The following is a 20,995-nucleotide window of genomic DNA, read 5'->3' as shown; positions in this document are numbered from 1 at the left end:
CGTGTTTTATCTTTTCTTGACTAAGACCAAGAGTGACAAATGTCAGCCTAAGCAGTTTCTTTCTTTATTTTTTTTTATAATAGCTATAGCTGAATAAATATTGATTTTTCAATGCAAGTTCTACTCTAATGATGGCCATTTAATAGAAGAATCTTAGCAACATCTATTTACTCATGAATTTGGTGCTACACAGTGCTTTTTAGTTTATAAAATTCATGTAGTTTATATAAAGTTAGCCCCACTCCAGTTACCATCTTATTAATGTGAATGTAGAGATGTGGAGAAAGTTCCTATGCTCAAACAAGTAATTGATTTCAGTCTAGCAGTTTTGAGCAGCCATACAGTAACACCCTAATGAACAGAAAACAGATGGTTCTGTTTTCCCCACACAGATTACGATAATTCATAGATGAGCTGTGAAAATACTATTATTGATTTCTCTTTGGCTTGGGTTTTTTGTTAGTTTACAAGTGAAGCAATAATTGAGGAGAAGTTTTTTGTTTTGTTGTTTTGAAACAAGCAGAGTCAGGTACCATGTGCTTTCCTGTTAGTTTCTTGACTGTTGAGGCTTGACATGAAACACTATCAGGAGAATAAAACTGAAAGGTGACATCTCATGCTAATAAAGCAATTAACACTGTGATTTTGCATTCCAGAAGTTAAGACCAAGGCCTGATATTTGCCTGACGCTAGTGAGTGCTTCCCCTGAAGCTGTCAGGACTTTTCTTAGCTGTTTTGTCTTTATCTAGAGCAGTTGTTTTCTACTTGGTTGCAAGGTGGTGGTGGTGGTCAACAGGTATCCTTCCATTAAAGGACTCTTGATGTTGTCCTCAGGAGACAGCTGGATGTGCAGTTGTTGTTCCCTCTTAAAATATCTCTCTTAATGTGTTATAGGCTTTGTGAGGTGAGCTAGCAGAGTCTGGCTGTATACCATTGCCTAGAGTCTGTTCATGGGATTAAATCACATACTGTCCAGACAACTTCTGTCTCTTTTTTTTTTTTTGTTATATGAAAAGTGCAAACTGTCAGTGAGAGGAGTGGTGCCCTGTGTCAGACTATAGTCTCCTTTTGCCTGACATGTTCTTTGAAGTAGAACTTTCCTTTTTCTTTAATCTTAGAAGCTGCATGCCAAGTCTTTACAAATCAGAGAGTATAACCATATTTAAAGTTGAGGTTAAAAGGAGTGAAGTGGGAATACATACTGCTTAGAAATGCAGATTTCATTGCATGTTATTTGCAACAAATTATATATGTAAGTATATATGAAAGGGAGTCCTTGGAGTTCATAGCTGCTTTTATACGTTGTTGGCATTTTGAACTAAATTTGTTTGGCCACCCCTGAGAACTGCATTTGCAATAAGATGCAAAAACTTATGATCAAAATGAAGAATAACCATATATAACCTTTGGCAACAGCATATGGAATAACACTCTTTATTCCTTTGCCAGTTTTGCTTTCCTTTCTGAAACTTCTGCTCTGTATCGGTGTTTGCTGTGAAAATTACCCACGTGTCCATTAAGCTCATTAAGGAGGGAGGCAAAAGAAGTGAGTTTAAAGGAAAAAAAACTTTTATAAATTTAGAATACTTAATAGAGCAAAAAGTCAACATAAATTCTAACTTCTCTTAGGGCCCCTGGTGAATGTCCATACAAAGGTTGAAAAAATCTGCTTTAAGTTCCGATAAGGTGGTCAAGGTGCAGCTAGCCTTGAGCGTTTCTCATGCTACAGATGCTTTGGCTTTAGAAAAATCTTTGAGCTTGTTTTCTTGCAAGGTCCCAGTCACTGCTGCATTCTCCATCCTCTGCTGGCTTGGCGCTGTCAGAGAGGAAAACGGTGCAAGGGAAGAGAAGTTTTGCTTCTCATTAGCAAGCAATGCTTTGTCCTCGGGTATGTATAGGCGTGTATATGTATATGAACAGCAGAAACTCGGCAGCTACCCACCCCCTCCTCTGAAAAGACCATAGTAGGGAAAGCAGGAGGGATTTGGCCAGAGGCAGAGCACTGTACGTGGGTGGGTTGGGATGGAGAGGGGGATAGTGGAGGAACACGTTACCCCAGCTCCACTTCCATCCCTGGGTGTGTAAGTGCGCTCCTGGAATCCTCTAACACAGCTCCTCTGCATCCCTCCACGTAAATAGTTATAAAAGAAACGGTGGTTAGTGCTTCCCATTTTTCTGGTTCCCTTCTCAATTTAACTTACCTTGCTGTGGAACAGATCTTTTTAGCTCCCTTGTTTCCTTCTTTGGGAAAGATGGTGTTGTACACAGAAAATAGCAGTGCTGTCACTGTGAGCTCTACAAGGCCTATCATGAAGTTTAACACATTCAGGTTTTGTGTAGCAAAGTTTAAAGTTTTCCTTGGGGCTACAAGGTAATGCTGTGTGTTGGAGCACTGCAGTAGATTTTCATGGGCCTGATCTGGAGTGCAGGACGCCAGATGTGGAGCTCTGTCTGAAGACATTGCTTCGTAGTCCCTCCAGCTCAACACCCTGAATACTTGCCTTGCCTTAGGTGACCCAGTAAAAACTTAAAAATATTTTCTGTGAAGGACGGTGCTCCCTGGAGCTGGAGCATGTGCCGCTTGCCAGCTCGGATGCAAAGCAGCAGCTTAATGCCACCCTGCTGTCCTGGAGTACAAGCCTGCAGGGGGGTGGGAGCACACACCGCAGCACTTGTTGAAATCTGGTGATGAATTCTAGGCGTGACAGATAGTTCTTTCAAAATGAAGGTCTGATCTTTAATAAGTGTTTTTATTTGCATACGCTAAATGCTAGTTTGTTACAGGCGTACTGTATTTCTTATTGAATGGACCTTTTGCTGGGCACTGACATATAGTCCTAGGCAAAAACCAGTTGCTGAAGAAAACTGGTTTTGCTGGAGGGAGTTATAGCAGAAACTCTGGAATGATGTGTGGCTTGCTTTGTGTGGTCTTAGTGTATCAAATACTTCGTAGTTTTTTGAGTTTGCTATGAAAGCATAGCCCATGCTGTTCCAGATCTTTCTCTTGCTCAAATTACAACCTGACTTTTACGGTTTCTTGCAGGCCAGCCCTCCAGATCTCTATATTGAAAGATTTAACGTAGCTCTTGGACAGTATATGGGAGCATTGCAGAGCATTGTGCCTCTTTTCATATATATGGTAAGTTTTAGAAAATTCTTTTCAAATAAAGTATGTCCATACACAAGGTGCTGACTGAAAGTGAAAAGAATAAAATGCAGCTATAATGATTTTTAACTTGTAGAACTTAACGATTCATGCCTGGTTTTGCTACCTACATAACGATACTGATCAAGTTGTGTGGGGAGAGGAAGGGGAAGCCATGCTTTTAAATGTAGAGTTTTGCAATTGGTTTCTGCCCTAGTATTTCTTTCCTGGGAGTGGGGGGAATGGTTTTTATTTTGACTGTAAAAAAGCTTTCCCAAATAGTTAGGTCATTATTTATATTTTTTTCAACAGGGATAGTTTATTGGCTTGTTATATGTTGGCTTGGTAGTTTGGGCACGCTACAAAGATGATTGTTTCTTGCTTTTAAATTGCATAGATTCAGACAAGATGGAAAGAAATGTCTCTTGGAAATGTCTGTGTCACTTGGTAAAGCAATTTAGAGCCTTGACTGGATGAAGACAATATGTTCATAGCATGGTCAGGCATACTTGCAGAGGTTCAGAAACCATTGGCTATAAGTGTTTGTCATGCTGACTTTGTAATTTATGAAGTCTTCTATACCTCTGAAGAAGTTTATAATTTGCATTGTTTTTGTCAAAGTGCCAAGACTTTTATTGTGGGTTTTTTTGTTTTGTTTTGTTTTTTATGGTAACGGATAACTTAAGCTTGAAATTTGCCCTTCTCCCAGAAACCACCGTTGCACTGGCATCACTTAGAAATAAAAACTAAAGGAAGTACTCGTTGGGAAAGAACCGCCCCCCCCCCCCTTTTTTTTTTTTAAGGAAAAAAAGATTTAAACTGATTTTAATTAAATAAACCTCAAACTTTTAAAAATTATCCTCACTGGTAGCTTCCCAGAGTTTTGGAAACAGTATCTTTTAGAAGGATCTCCTATGTTTCAGTGAATGCACCTGAAACCAGGTAATTTGCTGTAGTCTTACAGCATGGTGTCACCATATAGAATTGTTGCATTAAAAGAGGGATTTGCCTTTCTTGAACTGGGTGTCTTCTAATGTAGTCTTTATTTAGTTAATACAGAATGAAGTCCGTTGCTAGAGCTTCATTTGTAAGCTAAGGGATGTGTTCCTGGTCACAATTTTTATTTTTCTCCTGGTTCCTATCATGAAATGCTGGGGAAAAACTAGGAGGAGTTTTCTCCCTATTGCATTCAGATATTTTTAGATGCTAGCCATTTTTTCACCTCTGTGTGCTTGACTTGTTCATTGCAGACAAGTGATTAAGCAATCTCATAATTTAATATCCATTTACAAATGGAGATAAGCTGTTCAGGTGTGTACTTTGATTGGGTGCTCAGATCTGTCACTGAGGTTCTTCCATCACAGAGGTCAAAATCTGTCCTTAACAATTAAGACTGCAGTAACTAACATCTAAAAAATGTTCATGATAGACATATAAACAGACAGGTTTTATCGTTATAAGCTTTGTCTATATGACCAGACAAGGTATAATTGCTGAATAGATTTCTGTATCTTTCTTTGTACACGGGTGTGATGTGGTGTTTGTATCCTCAAATGAGGAGCGCTCTGTATTCCTTCGTTTCTTTTTTTTTTTTAGAGTTTTAGTCTAACTGATATCTGAACATAGTAAAAATGGTTAATAAGTAATAAACAGACCTGTAAAATGAATAGTTAGATAGTAATTTTTTTTTATTTGAAAACAAAGAAAAGTGAAAATACTTATCATTTTAAAGGAGAAGCTTCTTTGAAGCATGACTAGTGATTTGTTCAGGCAGTAAAACTCTGTTCCTGCAAACCTTTTCTCATTTAAGTGATTAATTCAAGTTAGGCCTGAGAGTTAGTGACTTATGTGTTAGTTCCTCTTGCTGCCAAACATAATGCTGATTTGGCTCAGCTATATAGCTGGTTTTGAAGGCTAATGTAAAATTAAGTCTCATACTTTTTCGCAGAAATCATTTATTGATCAGTGTTGTGCATGATGTGCAAAATATCTCTAGGGAAGTCAGGATGAAAAATGTTTTCCTCTCTTAGTTTTTTCGCTATGCATTTGGAAGTACTTTTATGTACAGCCACTCCTGCAATTTTACATTGTAGCATCTAATCAAGTTTTCTCTCATACAGCAGCAGCAGTTTCCTTTACTTAGAGAAGAAAATACAATTAAAAAACAAATGCAAGAGATGAAAGCCTAATTATTCTACAGTATAAATTAGAGCTTTGTAGTTACTTTAATAGATACTTTCAATGTATTTTTAAGTGAAGACGACTAAGTTGTTGAACTCTGCCTTTTTATCAGAGATGGCAGGGCTTTCCTTTTTTTGGTAGTGATGCAACTGCTTTAATCAGGAGTTTGCAAAGCTGTTGAGTTGCACTGATAAACTTTGTTCTCAAAGGATAATTATATTGCTGCTTAGGAAAACTTTTAATATGCATTTAAATATTTAAAGAATCTATGAAGCCAAGGAAAACCTAAAGGTTTTTTGTACAACTGGGACATGGTTTGTCCCTTGGTGGCCAAAAAAGGCATAGTATTTTGCCCTAAGCTTAGTCCTGTGTGTTTTGATATCAACAGCAGCACTTTTCTGCTTTTTTGTGGTATGTACCAAACCATATTCTTGTGTGTGAATGGTGGGAATACAGGGAAGGCGTTTTCTTAACCTGCTCGTATGTGGTGACCAAGGTGTGTTTCAAAGCTTATCTTAAGTGATGGTTGAGAGGGCTGACTTTGCAATTGAGAGAGGGGTTCTTTTTCCTTCTTTTGCTAGGAGCACTAGCCATTTTCTTTTTCACATGGTGATGGATTTTTTTCAGTCTTATGCTGCTACAGTGGACTTTCCAAGAAAGCATGGAGGCCCAAAGCACTTTTGTCCCTCCAAAATTCTGTGGGTTTAAGCTCCTTCAAAAGTTCCGGGATGTAACCGCAGATAAAGCGAATTAATTTGGAAGTCAGCTTAGCACACAGTACTTTATTCCTAAGAATGATTCCTAGTGAATTCCTGGTTGTTTTGTAAATATAAATGAAGTTAATCAGTATGCTTACAGATGGTACATATCACAGTATGCTGCACGCGTGAATGAATAAAAATCATATTTCCACTTCAAGAAAAATTAAAATCGGCATTTAGATGATATACTTTTTTATAATAGGTTCTCAATTGTTAATTATACTTAGAGATGTAGATGAAAATCATTTATCTTGTGGCATGTAAATGAGCCTAACATTTGTGAGCACTGTGGTTTTAGGGTAGTTCAGAATTTTTTCATTGCCTCTAAAATATTACTATTCTTGCTGGGTGGTATTGCACTTCATTGCTTATCAGCTAGAGGGCATTTGATGTGTGTCTGTATACGCAAATATATGTGAGTATATGTATATGTGGATGAGATGATAAGCACTCTTATATACTGTTTTTTCCTCTTTCAAGTATTTATTGATCTCTTCCTAATAACACAACTATGTCTTTTAACATTTGCCAGATCGCTTTATGTTATGGGGTTTTGTAGAAGAAATGCTTATATCATATCTGACTTTCTCAGTTATTGGTATCTTCTTACCTTTTACCTGTCACTTAGACCCTTAGGTGACTTGACACACTTTTCAAGAAATAATGGTACAGCCTAGGTAGCAACATCTCATACAGAAAATCTTCCTGGTTTTCCACTAACAAGAATGGGGAAGCTGACAGCTCTTCTGCTATCTCCTTTCAGCACTGTGGTTTGGAAATGAAGTACTTATGTTAGGTGATTTTTCATTGTCTATTTAAATCCATGCAAGTGTAACATCTTTTTGGAAAGGTGTTTCCAAGTGAGAAAATGTGAAGAGTATTTTACAGTTGTTCTATGTAGAAGTACTGTGTTGTAGCTCTTCTTGAAACTACTGGGGGGTTTTTTTGTTGCTTTTCTAGTTACGAAATGTAAGGTATAGGCTTTCCAACCCTTAAACAAAAGAAAGCATCACAGTTTGCACATGTCTTTGTCAGCTGCTTTTAATGTAAGAAGGTCTGGAGGCTGGGAAAGGAACAGAGTAAGTTATTTCTTTAGCTGGGTGCATCTCATCTGTCAACTCTTAAGAATCAGTAGTTTGACATTGTCAGGTTTGATTCAGGTCCGTAGGCTTGTGCTGAGATGCGCTTGCACCAGTGGGTACCTGGTAGTGCGTGTCAGGAAGCTCAAGGTGTAAATGGTTTAGGGAGTTAGGTCTGATGAAAGACTGTAGTAGGGTGTGTGTAGCTTAACGCTTCCTAGAAGATGTATATCTTCAGTTGCTGTGAATTTCTGTTGCAATGGCAATTCACCATTGACCAAAAATATTACAGATGAAGTTGGTCTGTTTCTTACAAGACAGGTTATTCTGTCTGCAGAGCCTTTCCCTCAATCTCTGTTCAAAGAACGGGCCCAGGTGAGGGGCAAACAACTGAGTAATAGCGCTTGATAAAACCTTTACAGGTAGGATAGCTTCAGGGACGGAACCAGCAGTACGAAGTTACTAAATTTTTAAAAAAATCTTTTTAAGATTGTTGTCCATCACTGCAACAAACCTAAACTTCACGAGGGGCATATATTCAGCCCTCAGATTGCCTTTGTTCTAACAGGTTCCGTTTTCATTGAAGGTAAATAACTGCTGCTGAATGCTTGCCTTGAAAATTTAAGTGGTTTCTGCATGGACAGTTTATTACAGTACGTGTATAGTTTTGTTAATGGCCAAGAGAATGGGTTTCACAAAAAAAAGGTAAAGATTGTTCTAATCGTATTCTGAGGGTTTATTCCAATTATGCTAAATGCTTTAGTGCATAGGAGAACAACTTGATTTAAACTGTGAAAAAGCTTTCTCCCATAAGATATCCCTTCCTCTAGTAAATCTCTCAGATAAGTGTTCCACTATGTTATTTTTTTAAGTTGATTTTCTATTGCAGTATCTGTTTAACTCTTTTACACAAGTTGTCCAGATGAATTCAATTGTTCTACTTCCATGTTAGTGTTGTAACGATAGGAGATTTATCTTGAAATAATTATTTTTTCCAACATTTAAAACCCACCTATGAATAAAATACAGACAAGAAATCTTACTGTTAATTGCAGGCTGGGAACTTAGCAATAGCACCAAATAGTACATTAGGTATAGAGGCCCTCAAGGAACTCATGAATAGAATTCCTATGAGGGTTGAAGAGGTGAATTTGTTATTAATGCTGAGTGGGTCAAGATAACTGAATCCTAAAAATTTTAATGTAGTTCAGTGTTGTATAGATTTGTATATATCCCTTATTTCCAAAGTTGATTAGTTCTGAGTAGCTATCCTCTGGGATTATCAATGAGCCACAGAAGTGGATAGCTGTACTGATGATTTATTATGGTAACATACCTATTTTAATGGCTTAATCACTTTTAGACATTGGTAAAAATCTTTTCTTTCCTAATAAACATGATGTCCAGCCCTATTTTGGTGTTAGAGCATTTATAAAGTTGTAAAATGAAGTGTTTTTTCTACAAATTCCCCAGTCTGGATTGTTGTGGAGATATATCTGTAGATACAGGAAGAAAAAATATGCATGCCTGTATGTGAGTAGGTTTGTTACCAATAGTACCACATGCATTCTTGATTTTAAATACATGTTTTTTGTTGTACAGGAACATTCTATGTAGTATAAATGCAGTCACCAAGGAAACACTTTACAGGTCAAATATTCTACAGCTTTAAAATTTTGAACTGTTGTTATTCAAGGAAAAAGTAAGTTTACTTTATTTGCTATTATGAAAAACAAACTTGAAAACGTCTGTCTTATTTTCCAGAATAAATTTTACATAGAAACCAAGCTTAACAGAGACTTAAAAGATGACCTTATAAAGCTGTTTACGGAACATGTTGCAGAAAAGCACATTTACAACCTAATGCGTAAGTAAACCTATTGAATTTTTCTTATAATGGGAGTCTGGAAAACCGCAGTGCTTTCAGATATTGCAGAAATCCACAGCAAATAGGGAGAAAATGATAAATGATCAGTGACCTTAAATACAAATTCCTTTTTAAGGCATCCACATGAAGAAATGTGGCACACATCAACTTTTTAATGATCAGTGACCTTAAATACAAATTCCTTTTTAAGGCATCCACATGAAGAAATGTGGCACACATCAACTTTTTTTTTTTTTTCCAAAAATATGGCTTTGTATGAAGTCATGGTTTTCTTGAGTGTCTGGGGGAACCAATATATATTTTCCCGTATGACTTGTGATTATGACATAATGAATGTTTTATTGTCCTGTTGCTTATGCTGCTACTCTTTAATTTCATTATCAAAATATTGACAGGTATCATTAAGAATGTGCTGTGGTCAAAGAACTGTGATACCACTGGGGTTATTGTGATGGTGTACTTGAGTACTCCCTGCTAGGGACAGCGGTTTCTCTGTTAAGCTAATAGGCTTGAAGTGATATGCGTCCTGTTAAGTGCTCCTGTGGGCACCTCCTGTGAACTGCTGACTTTGCAACCTGCCACCATCAGTGTGCATTTGTGTGAGCATAGGGACCTTGCTGCTGGCCTGGTTAGCTCCTTGAGAGGGGAGTTAGCAAAGGCAGAGATAATCGGACTTGGAGTTCAAATTGGAAAAGTTTCCGCGGTGATGAGCAGCTGACCGATGTGCTCGGAGAATTGCATTTGTAGGTGCTTTGTGCAACTGGATAGTTCCTGTGCCCCGTGTTGAGTTTGGTGTCTAGCCTGGTGTACTCCTTTCTGTGACCCAGCCCTACTGCAGTGTCTCCGTTTTCATCTAGCTGCTCCGTCCTCTTTTCTCTGAAGCAATTGCTATCTGTATGCTAAATGGAGACCAAATGATGGGCGATTAGAGTAGAGTATATTTCTCCTTTTGCCTTTACTTGGGTAGTAATGCCCTTCTCTCTCTGACGAAGGGCTGGGGGAAAGGAGCTTTGCTACGTTTTTCAGGGTCACTGTGAGTTGGCATCCTGGGAGAACGGTGGGTGAACAAGGTGACTACCCTGAGGTCAGGGAGCCTGGTACCCTAGAATGATGGGAGATCATCAGCTCTGATGCCATCTTGTTCTTGCCATTTGGAAAAGTCTCTCTAAGAAGAGCTTTTAGCCATGTAGCAGATCAGATCGCCTTGGAAATAGCAGGATGATGAGGAATGCCTACCTATGGAGCTGATGTTTTATTTTGTGCCAGAGCGGTTTAATGGTATCATGAAACCTGGTAAGATGATTGCCGCAATAGGATCATGGAAAATACAGCTGATATTGCTTTAAAATTAAATACCTTTAATTTTAAGTGTACGCATTTTTCAGGCAATGAAAACGTGTTTTTTTTTTTTTTTTCAATGACAAAGTAAAGGTAACACCAGTAAATTCTTTAGAATGTAAATAATATCAGATGTGTGTTGCAATGTAATTAGTTTTCTGTGGATGATAATATGAGAAGTAAATAGAAATTGCAGATGAGCTATTAAAAGGAAAAGATTTGTGGCTCTGTGTGTGTGTGAAGTCTGAAATACTTCTCCCCAGCTCTGTGTTAGTTGCAGAAGTAAAATTAAAAGAAAACATTGACAAATAAAAATAAGCTGTCACTGACTGTGTAGCTGTATATGGGGCCTATTGTTTAATGAGCAACTTCCTTGGATGTCATTTCAGTCTCACTGTCAGTTTATCAAAACTCAGTTATTTAGTTTTTAGCGTACTTCTAAGTAAGATAATATATACTGACATGTATAAACTCCTAACTGTGATCTGACTTGGTTAACTCTTGGATAACAGGATCTTTAAATTGAGTTACAGTATGCCTAAATAAAATTCTAAACTTGCTAACAGATTCCTGGGAAATAATTGAAGACACACAGCACATGATACAGTACTGTAGAAGTGCTGAAAAAGTTCGTGTTGTATTATTTTCTGCCATTCTCAGCTGTTCTTTCTAGCTTGCTGAAATTCACACCATAATAGCTAAAAATATTACCTTCATTTTTGGAAGTGTAAGAGCCCTATGAAAATAGGATATAAGTCGGTGTTAATTACTTTACTTCCCGGTGTCATTGTCAGTGTGTGGTACTGTCTCCTGATATTTGATGTAGATTTGGTTCAACAGAAAAGTGGTTTTGGATTACGAAGGGGGAAAACAATAAGGTTTTGAGTGGGTGTGCTTAGGAAATTAAAGTCAATGAAATTGTGGTCTATATAGAGAAATGGAATCCTGGGGCTGTTTTAAAGAGATGCTGCAGCTGCCACTTCAGTGAGTAGAAGCATGCCTTCTCTCTATTTTAAAAAACAAACAACAAAATCAGTTTAATCAGTTTGTGATCTAGACTCAGAGGACAAGAATAACATCTGCTCTTGCTCTTGAAATTTGTTGCTATGTTTTGCGTACGAAGGGGCTTTTGTTTGTAGTATCTTGTCATTCTATCAGAGCCTGGAAGCTGGCATTTCTATTTGAAGTTGTGTTCAGGAAGGACTGTAAGTACATTTCAGGTTCATTTGATTTAAGAAGTAGTTCCTGTTCCACTTCAAAAGATGGGGAAAAAAAAATGTCAGAAAAGCAGTGCAGCACGGATCTCTTCCTCAGCGTTTGATCATGCTCCGACTCCCACTGGTTAAGTCAGCCCTAGTCCCTGTGCTGTGTGGTTGAAGGCAGAAGATACAAAATGAACTCCTGGTACAATGGCCTCTGTGGTGGGAGCACTTATCTAGCACTTAGTTGCAGAAAATAGTGATTAAGGTGTGAATTCATTATTTACAGAAGAAATATCACCTAAGTGAACTTGGACAAATTTTGGCTGTGCAAACACTGATTTTGTTCCTTTTTTTTGATAGAAGAAATGCTTAACAAAAAAACCCCTCCAATATCTAGAGTACTTCTGAGCAGTTAAAGTAAATACATAAAAAATATATAATGTACAGATCCATGAACACAGTTGTGTTTGTGAAACACTTTTACACATATTTATCAAGTCAATGCTCTTCAAATTAAAGTGGATACATTTGAACTAAGTGAATATAACCTGATTATTTTCCTTACAAAGCCAAAGCTGGTTCTTGCTGATAAGACTGCTGTATTAAAGGACTTGGTAGAAGTTGCTATGTGCAGAACTACTTAACTGAAGGTAACAAGCAAAGATACAGCATCTTATTTATGAGAAGCTTCAGAAATGAGGGGGGAAGGTGCAGGTAATATCCCCTTGTCACTAGGGAAGGGGTGGTGGAGAATGTTGTCTTTGTTCCTCTTGGAGTCCTGCATGAGATGACTTGTAAGCAGTAAAATTCAGAAATACGTGGTTTTTCTCCTTCTGCAGCCACTGTCTCTTCTGGTAGGTTAGACCTGGGTTTCCTGGACTGTAATCTCAGTGCCCTGGTGAAAATGCTGTAATGAAAATGCGATAATTTTCACCCCATGGTGAACATATAATCTCAATCCTGCCTGTTTGTTCTTGTGTCTAGAAGAATGGCAATTATTGCAAAGTTTGACTGTCTTCAGTGGTGAAAATGAGTAACAGCTCCTGAAACTCTCTACTTTTAGTACTTGCAGTAGGTAAAATTCAATGGCAGAGAGTATTTGCAAGTAACTGCTATTCTTCTCTTTTTTTGATATCGGCCCCTTAGTGCCCCAAACAAGGTTGCTTTTAAATCTGACAAAAGAGAAAAGCTATTAACAGTGTACTGTTGTCTCTGCTTGGTGGATAGATCACTTGGTTTCCAATTACAAAAGTTTGCAATTACCCCTGTTCTCTTTCCAGAAACTAAAGAAAGAAAGGTGAGCACTAGGCTGGAGTCCTGCTCTGGGAGGGTTGATGAAGTTCTCAGCATCTCGATATTGAGAAGAAAAGTAGCAATCCGTTAAACTGGTCATGAAGGTGAAAGTGGTTTTAGAAGGCAATCTGAGGAAAAGAATTCTCCTTATTCCTTGCTTACGACGGTGTTTGTGGTGGAAGTAGGATGTATCAGATTGGCTACGGCACTTCCAAATAAGCAGTAGCCTTAGCATATCACTGTAGCACTTAACGCCATTTCTGTCTCTGTGTGTGAGCTGCTTCTTTCTTTCCATGATAGTATTTTGAGTTCAGGAAGTGGTTTCTACTCTTGCAGGAGGGATGTACTGGTAGGTGTCATTCCGTACAAGCTGGTCCTTTCCAAAGAAGCACCTGCCTGTACTTCTGGACAAAAGTTCCTCAACTAGGAAGTCAAGTGACCTCTGTCAGAGGGAAAACTGCTTTCCTCAACACTTCTGATTTTGTTCCTATTGACTGGGGTAAGCGATAGATGTTTGCGTGTTCCCATCTTTGATCTAATCTCTCAGGAATAGATCATAGAAACAGGTCCTTTTCATCCAGAGGAAAGGAAACCTCTTGGACCATGGTGAAAATGCTATAGAATAAATAGGGCCCAGGACTTCATGGGTCTTAAAATTGTTATGAGGATCCAAGGGGATAATATGGCTTGTGAATGAGGCAATTCCCTGAAATGTACTGATTCAGAACCAGAGCGTGGGCTTGAAAACACATGAAATTTAAGCAAAATTATTATTGAGGGTTAAAGCATTAGATCTCCACGTCTGGCTGTTTTAGTTTTTTGTTCATGATATATATCAAGATAATTACAGATTAGGTACTGGAACCTGAGGATACAAAGCAGTTCTCTGTATGTAGTTTCTAATAGCATGTAGGCAGTTGTTGAATGTAGTTCTCCATGTTAGTGCTTGTGCGAGTTCGGAACTAAAAGCCAGCGTAAAAATGTATCCCATGTATTCACCAAAAGTAGCAGCTTTTCTCGTGGTTTTCCAAGAAAAAAATCTTTGTATAAAGTCTGGAGGAGGGGGAGGAATCGCAGCCTGTTTCGTTATGTTTGCAGTTTCTCATTAGTTACTGGGAAAAACTTTTCTCTGAAGATTCTTACATATGACAGCTTCATTTCTTCCCAGTTATGTCACTTGGATTCAGCTGAGGTGAAGAGATCTTGCTGTTCCATTTTCTTTTTTTTTTCTGGAGGTATATTATAGTTCAATAGAAGGGCCATTTGTGTTGGAAAAGGTTTTCCTTTATAGAGATGGCAGGAAAGTGTTTCCACTGCATTGGTGCTTTCAGAAAAGTTAACTCAAAAGTTGGAGAAGGCTGCTAACAGCTTTCTGATGATGAAGTTGTGCAACTGTCCTTTTTGGTTGCAGCAGGTACAAATTTAATGCAAAATGACAGAGAATGAATCAAGTTACAACTGTTAGAGGTTGCTAAATGTAGCAGGGAGCATGTTTCCTTTGCAGAGGTTTGCCTGTGGTTAGTGCAGTAAGCAGAGGAGAGTGTGTTTCTCCATGGGCATGTTTCTCCAGACCTACATACTCACAGATGTGTTTTGCCGTGTTGACCTCCAGAAGCCTGTTGATGTCGGTGAAGCAAGGGACCGTCATCTCTTTGGCTGCATACTGCTATGACATAATGCCTTTTGTTAATAAATTCCATATCTAGCTTTTGTTTGTGCGCACCCCAGGAGAAGAGGAGCAGTACAAAAGGCTGAGAGAAGGACCGTGGTTGATGCCAGGTTCACAGCGTGACTATACAGCTACAACAGAGAACATGGGGTTTATTTTGATGTGTTGGGTTTTTTTATTCACTCCCCATGCCTCACCCTTTGGCAGAGATAGACAAGAAAAAGATGGATTAGATTTACTTTTTCCCTGCTCTAGTTGGCATTTCTTTCCCCCCGCCTCCATTTTGACATCAGTCTTAAATGATCTGCATATGAGAAGCAAGCTGTCGTTGCCTTGACCCACAAGCTGCAGAGAAAATCCTCTGAAAAAGGGGGAAACATTCTTGATATTTTTCAGCTTCTTACAGAAACCATTGCCCCCACTCTTTTTGCATGCTGCCCTTCTAGATTTACATTCAAGAAATTGTTCTTCTTTGTGCTTCTGATTTCTATCTCAGATCTAATGCTTATGCCTCGTAGGGAAATAGCAGTTAGTTTCGTAAATGAACTTGTTCTTGAATGGCTGTACCGAGTTGTATCAAAAGCCAGTGTAGCCCAGTGTCCTGGTCTTGGCAAAAATGCATAGAGCATCGTTATAGGTTTGGTGCAGCAGCAGTTCGATGACCATGGGTTTGTATCTTCAAAGGTATGTGCCCTGTAGGAAGAGCTGAAGGGTTCCTGGCATGGTTTAGGCTACATTTACATTAATAAGTGGTGTGGTATGAAGGGAGCAGATCTACAGAGTATGAAACACCTACGTGTTGGTGTTGAAGACTCAGTGTTCACGTTTACATGCGTTTTGGAGAGTTTTATTTTACGCTTCCTAATGTCTGGTCCTGTGGACAGAATGCCAGTTAGTAGTTTGAGCACATCTGGTTTAATCTTGCCCCAAAAGAATTAAGTTAATATGCTCCAAGGCAGCTCTGTCATAGGAACCAAAGAGCAGTAAGTGGGGATGATCACTGAATTTGCTTCAAAAGCACATTTCTAATCTGAACTGAAGCATTAATGTAGAATCTTCCCTTAAGCATTTGAAATCACGGTTCTTTTTTCTTTGAGACACAGAGTGACTACTGTGGTGGCAGAAGCAATATGTCGTTAAAAAAATGTCCCATTCGATTGCTGAGGCTCTTTCCCTCTGTAATGTATTGGATGTTGCTCAGCCCCTGGACACTGCTTTGCTTACTGATTTTGCACACTTTAGGGAAAAAAGTATGAGAAGAAAATCTGCACAGCCTTACTCTGCCACCTTCATAAAGACATGTTTCTTGCTTTTTAACTTTTAAAAATGATACAGAAAAATAAAAAGGTATATTTCTTAAAAAAAAGGGGGGGGGGGAGGGCAGAATGACTTGCCTGTGGAGTAACTTGCTCTCTGTCTTTAGAATCAGCCTATGTGTCTGGATAGGTAAAATGAAATTAGAAGATTCCTTCCTGAGGGGTCTTAAAAATGAAGCAAAGCAGCAGAACACTAGGAGAAAATACTGATCTCTTCCCGTGTATTTGTACCAGACTAAAATGGGGTAATTTCTATTAGAATTCCTCCACAACAAAAAGCTAATTTACTTTTTCCCAGCTATAAAACTGTTGAAATATCAGCTTTAGACAGCAAACATTTTGGGGGGTAAGAGGGTTCTCTAGCGTAAAGGGTCCTTTTTGAGATGTACGGAAGGGATGCATTTATTATCAAGTTCTTCGTTAAAAGTAATTTTTAGAGATTTTTGTGCGTCTACAGGGTTGTGAATTTGTTCAGTGTTCAATTTCTGGCTTATTCTACATAGGCAAATAGTTTAATCCCATTACCTCCACTTCAAATTCCCATTCTAACCTTAAAACAATGTTTTCCTTCCTTTCCTTCCTTCCTATCTTCATTCCAAATATTGGTAGACACAGATAACTGATAGTGAAAATCAACGGCAGTATGTTCCACTTTTCCAGCGTGTGGGGAGTGTGCTGGGACGCTGCTATTGCAGGATAATTGGCCATTCCTTCTTCAAATCACTGAATTGGCACATTTATGTCAGTCCGTTCGTAGACCTCAGCAGGTACACCTCCACACTCAAGGCCTGTATAGGATAGCTTTTGTAGCTATTAATGTTTCTTATACCCTCTGTGCTCTGTAGATCTGATGGAATAATCAAGAATAACACACTCACCAGTTTAAGGGTGGTATCACTAATATTGAAGTGGTAGCTGTGATTTGACAGGGCTAAGTAATTGTATTGTAACCATATTGGAAACGGTACTGTTACCAAGTATTATAGAATAAGCTCATATTCTTTAAAGAACACTTAATCCACACATAAATTTTGTCACTGAACTGAACTTTTCATCAAAGAACTAAGTTATTTTAAAAAGTTGTAGCTGAGTTTCTTATTTTTCTTGCTTCATGTTGATTAAGTTGCAGCACCTCAAAGTAAGGCAGTTTTTTAATTGGAAAATAGAGTCTCAAATAGTGACTGTCATGTTTAATCTGGCTCCTCAGTAAAGAAATAGGAATAATGTTCCCTGACATGGGAATAAGCCTTCATAAAATTGTAAACATGAAAATATCACCTTATTTTCCAATAATAGAAGTCCCAAAGTCTGTATTTCTACATTTATAGCTTTGTTTTTCATCTTTATTCTTGTTACAACACTGAATATTTTCCATGTGATTAAGACACGGAATTTTTATTTTGTAGCATTTTTATTAGATACTTAATAAAGCTTTTGGGCTATGCAATGAATATTTTAAAAGTAATCTGTGGCTTTATTAAATGCCTAATGGCAAACACTTAGTAATAAATAAACTTTTCATGTTTTTTTTCTAATCTACATTTTAATTCATTACAAACTTTTGAAGAATTTAAGTTGCTAAAAATTTATTTTTAGTTCTGTTTAAAGGAAAATAAAAATACAGAGTCACAAGGAGTTTGAAGTAACTGCAAACATGAGGGTTAGCCAGAGGGAAGGTCGGCTTTCATGCAAAAGGCTTTTGAAGTTCTAGATCGATAGTTAACATGTACAAATTGTACCTGGGTTAAAGTAATGAAGAGGTAATATACGATCAAGCTTCATCAGTCAATAATAAAATAGGCAGCAGGCAAAAAAACCCCCAACAAATCCAAAACACCAAAGAATAACAACAACAACAACAAAAACCCCAAACCAACCAGCATCCCCAAAAATCTCAACCCAAAACAACACCAAAAACCTACAGCCACATCATGGATGCCAGCCGTAGCGGTTCCCTTGCTATTTAATCGCTGTTGGCATGTGGGGTTCAATCAAGCGCTTTGCATGGACTGGATTTGGGAGTAACGTTGGGATACGGGAGCCATGTTCAAGGTGAATCTGATGTTATCACAGTGAAGTAGAAGGGTATGTGTGGTCAGATGGACCTGATATAATTTAGTGGAGAGAAAGGTAATTTATTATACTACAGATTTGACTACATGTGATCTGATGATATTCCTAAAAGGCAGAACTGCCAAGTGTGCCTGTGCTAGTAAGGTTTGTTTAGGCTGTGCACTGGTGATAGCTCCATCGTTACCACCGCGCATCCCTGTCTATCTCACGTACCGTTGTGTAAGGGCTCAAATTCTGTGGAAATATTAGTTGTTATTCTGCAAAACAGTATAAATATTGCATCCATACTGGAATTAAGTGCTAAAGAGCACAGTTTGTACAATGGGATAACGATCTCTGGAATACATCTGTTTTACTTTGCAGCTTTGTTAAGCAATCGGTTCTGCTTCTGTTGAAGACTGGAGAGAAGCAGCTGGCTAACGCCTTAGTTGTGGAAGCTGTTGGAGTTGATTTTAATGGGAATATGCTTTATAATTTTTTTAAGTGCATTGTTGAATAATTACAACTTTGAACACATCTGCCTAAGCCATACTTATGTATGATTTGTTAAAATATCTTACTTTGAAGTTCTATTAGATTACTGCAAAGGGAGGAAAAAAAAAATCTTGTGCACTAACTGCCAAAGTTTCACTGTTCTGCCAGAAAAATTACATCTTTGCCAAGCAAAATAAATCTATTTTGAAAGGAATGTTGAAGGATAGAAAAAGATTTTTAGAACAGCTAATGTTTAGTTTTTGCAAGTGAATCTTGAGTTATGAACAAGTGAGTTTGAACTTGTGAAGATATCATCTACTGCTCCTGGAATTCCTGGGGTCCCCGAGTGCCCCACTGTAATTAGGAAGTAGCTTGAACCCCCGTCGAGGGACAAGCCGCTTCAGTGTTACTGTGCAATAATGGAGTAACTCGGTTACTGCAGAGTACCTGAAGTCCTGCAGGTTCATACCTCTATTCTTCCAATATGGTTCATCCATTGTTCCTCAAAAAAAATCCCGAGGCCATTCTGGGTATTGTGTCTTACCTTGGTTCAACAATATTTCAAAGCATCTTGTATCTTTCTGCAATTAAAGCATTTCATCATGGGAACCCACACTTCTCTTCTTTGATTCTGCCATGAGTTATTTTCAAGACTATTTGCAGGTTAATTAACTTCTTTGCATATTGGTTACTTAGTCTGTAAAATGCAGTATTAGTTCATAAACACTGTGGAGGTGGTCAGATAGTATCATAGTGTCATTACTGCTGTCATTCATCTGAGGTTTAGTTTTATTCTGCCTCACCCAGCTCTATTTTTGTAAGTGCCGCAGGTGGAGCTTCTGGGAGTAGGTAGAAGGAGTCTGTGCAACTTCTGTGTTGTAAAGTCTCATTAATTATTCTAATAAAGCAAGAGCCAAAGCCTTAATATTTGAAGGTCTTTCGTAAGATTGTAAAATAACAACAGAGGTAACTTCAGCATGTCTGGTACAGCTGTTTCTATTCCTTGAGTTTAAGTGACCCTCTCTTAAGAAGTAATATAGGATTGAACGCTTAGGTGGGTTTCATTGCAAAACTGAAGATGAATTTGTGTGCAGAGAAATTTTACATCTATTTACATCTTTGTCTATAAACCTGCATTGAGATTTTTTTGGGTCTATCCAAAGAGAGGAGTCTTGTTCATTCTTACAGAAATCATTCTGAAAATACATATCCCACAGCAGGGCTATTCATTCTTCAGGTATTGATAACTAGCTTTTGGGAAAGGTGTAGGCTGGATTAGCTTATACTGGACGGTTTAATGAATAGTATATTCTTTTAGTTTTCTTTATTGAGAAACAGGAAATATATGCCATTTGTTATATTGTTGTTGAATATAATACCATCATGCTTGTATTTGACTGTACCTCAGGAGGGAGCGATTTAAATTTGCAGTGTAGCATGTGGTGTGTGCAGTTGCAAAAACGAAGATAAACGTTAATTTCTGAAGCAGCAATGAAGTGATGAAGAAGGTATTTCTGTAGGCTTGATCTTCAGGTGAATTCTTCCACTGATTTTATTAATGAAATCCCTTTCTGATGCCAGGTAATGTGGTCAGTAATCAAGAACAGAAACAAGTGGCTGCTCATTATACTTGCTTTATATTGCAAATATGTATGTTGATGTTATCTCAAAGGATCACAACTGAAATGAGCTTCATGGGTGAATATTGCCTTAAAATGACAAATAATATTGCATATTTATAATGGTGAACTACACTCAAGATGTGGACTATCCTCTTAAACTATTGCTTGTGCAAATAATTCTGTTGGTCAGCTCCTTGAGCACGTTAAGGGACCACTTGTGGGAGTGCTGCGGGGGGGTTCCATTAGCTGGAAGGGAAGAAGAAAGGGTGGAGCATCTTGCACCCCCAGCATGTCTCCAGTACCACAGGCTGAGAGGAATGAGGTGGGCCGCCAGTCTGGTGTGCTCATCATGTCTTTGATCCATATATACCATAAAATAAAATTTTTGTTTCTCTGCCATCTACTCATTCCTTGTTAATTAAAAAAAAATAAAAATGGAAGATGACAGTATGTACGACTGCTCAGAGTATTTCATATTTCATCTGTAGATGGAAAAAGTGTGGCTTGCAATTTTCCCTTTACTCAGAGGTATGCAAGTAGTAAGATGCCCTCTAGTTGGTTATGTGGTTGTGGGCAGCTTCCGTTAACGCCTGTGTTTGTCCCCACAGCATCTCTGACCAGCTTCTTTCTCTCCCACAGTATGTCCTGTACATATACAGTTATATAAAGTAGCTTCTGAAATATTTTTAATTGCTTTTACTAGTTATAACTTGGACACTACTGAGAGCACAATTTTCAGTTTATCAGGAATAAATTCAAGAAGCCGTGTTAATTTGATTTTCTTAACATCTTTCAAAATGTTCAAGTGACTTTTAACTCTGGACTTTGTGGTCTTTATGTCAGTATTAATTCCTAGGCTTATTTTGTTTTAAATAATTTATTATACATATCTTAGGAATATAATTTGATGAACATATATATAATGTTCATCATATATATAAAATTAATATAATG

General features: G+C 38.0%; 1 protein-coding gene across 6 annotated transcripts in view; it reads left to right on the top strand.

The window, feature by feature from the left end:
• Positions 1 to 20,995, top strand: part of CACUL1 (CDK2 associated cullin domain 1) — a 52,644-nt gene that overhangs the window by 17,960 nt on the left and 13,689 nt on the right. For 4 of the 6 annotated variants that reach the window (XR_015706386.1, XM_087764957.1, XM_087764959.1 and 1 more), the window contains exons 4-5: positions 3,044 to 3,139; positions 8,931 to 9,033. Coding sequence is in view for 5 of the 6 variants with exons in the window: in XM_087764957.1 (XP_087621083.1) it covers positions 3,044 to 3,139; positions 8,931 to 9,033 (199 nt within the window). In the remaining variant the exon portion in view is untranslated. The remainder of the gene's footprint in view (positions 1 to 3,043; positions 3,140 to 8,930; positions 9,034 to 20,995) is intronic. The other 2 variants (XM_087764960.1, XM_087764961.1) reach the window with 1 other exon arrangement.

This window comes from Nipponia nippon, unplaced genomic scaffold, assembly GCF_047370975.1.
Source record: "Nipponia nippon isolate SJK-2023a ecotype South Korea unplaced genomic scaffold, ASM4737097v1 scaffold_3, whole genome shotgun sequence".
Classification (NCBI taxonomy): domain Eukaryota; kingdom Metazoa; phylum Chordata; class Aves; order Pelecaniformes; family Threskiornithidae; genus Nipponia; species Nipponia nippon.
This window is presented reverse-complemented; position numbering and strand designations above follow the sequence as displayed.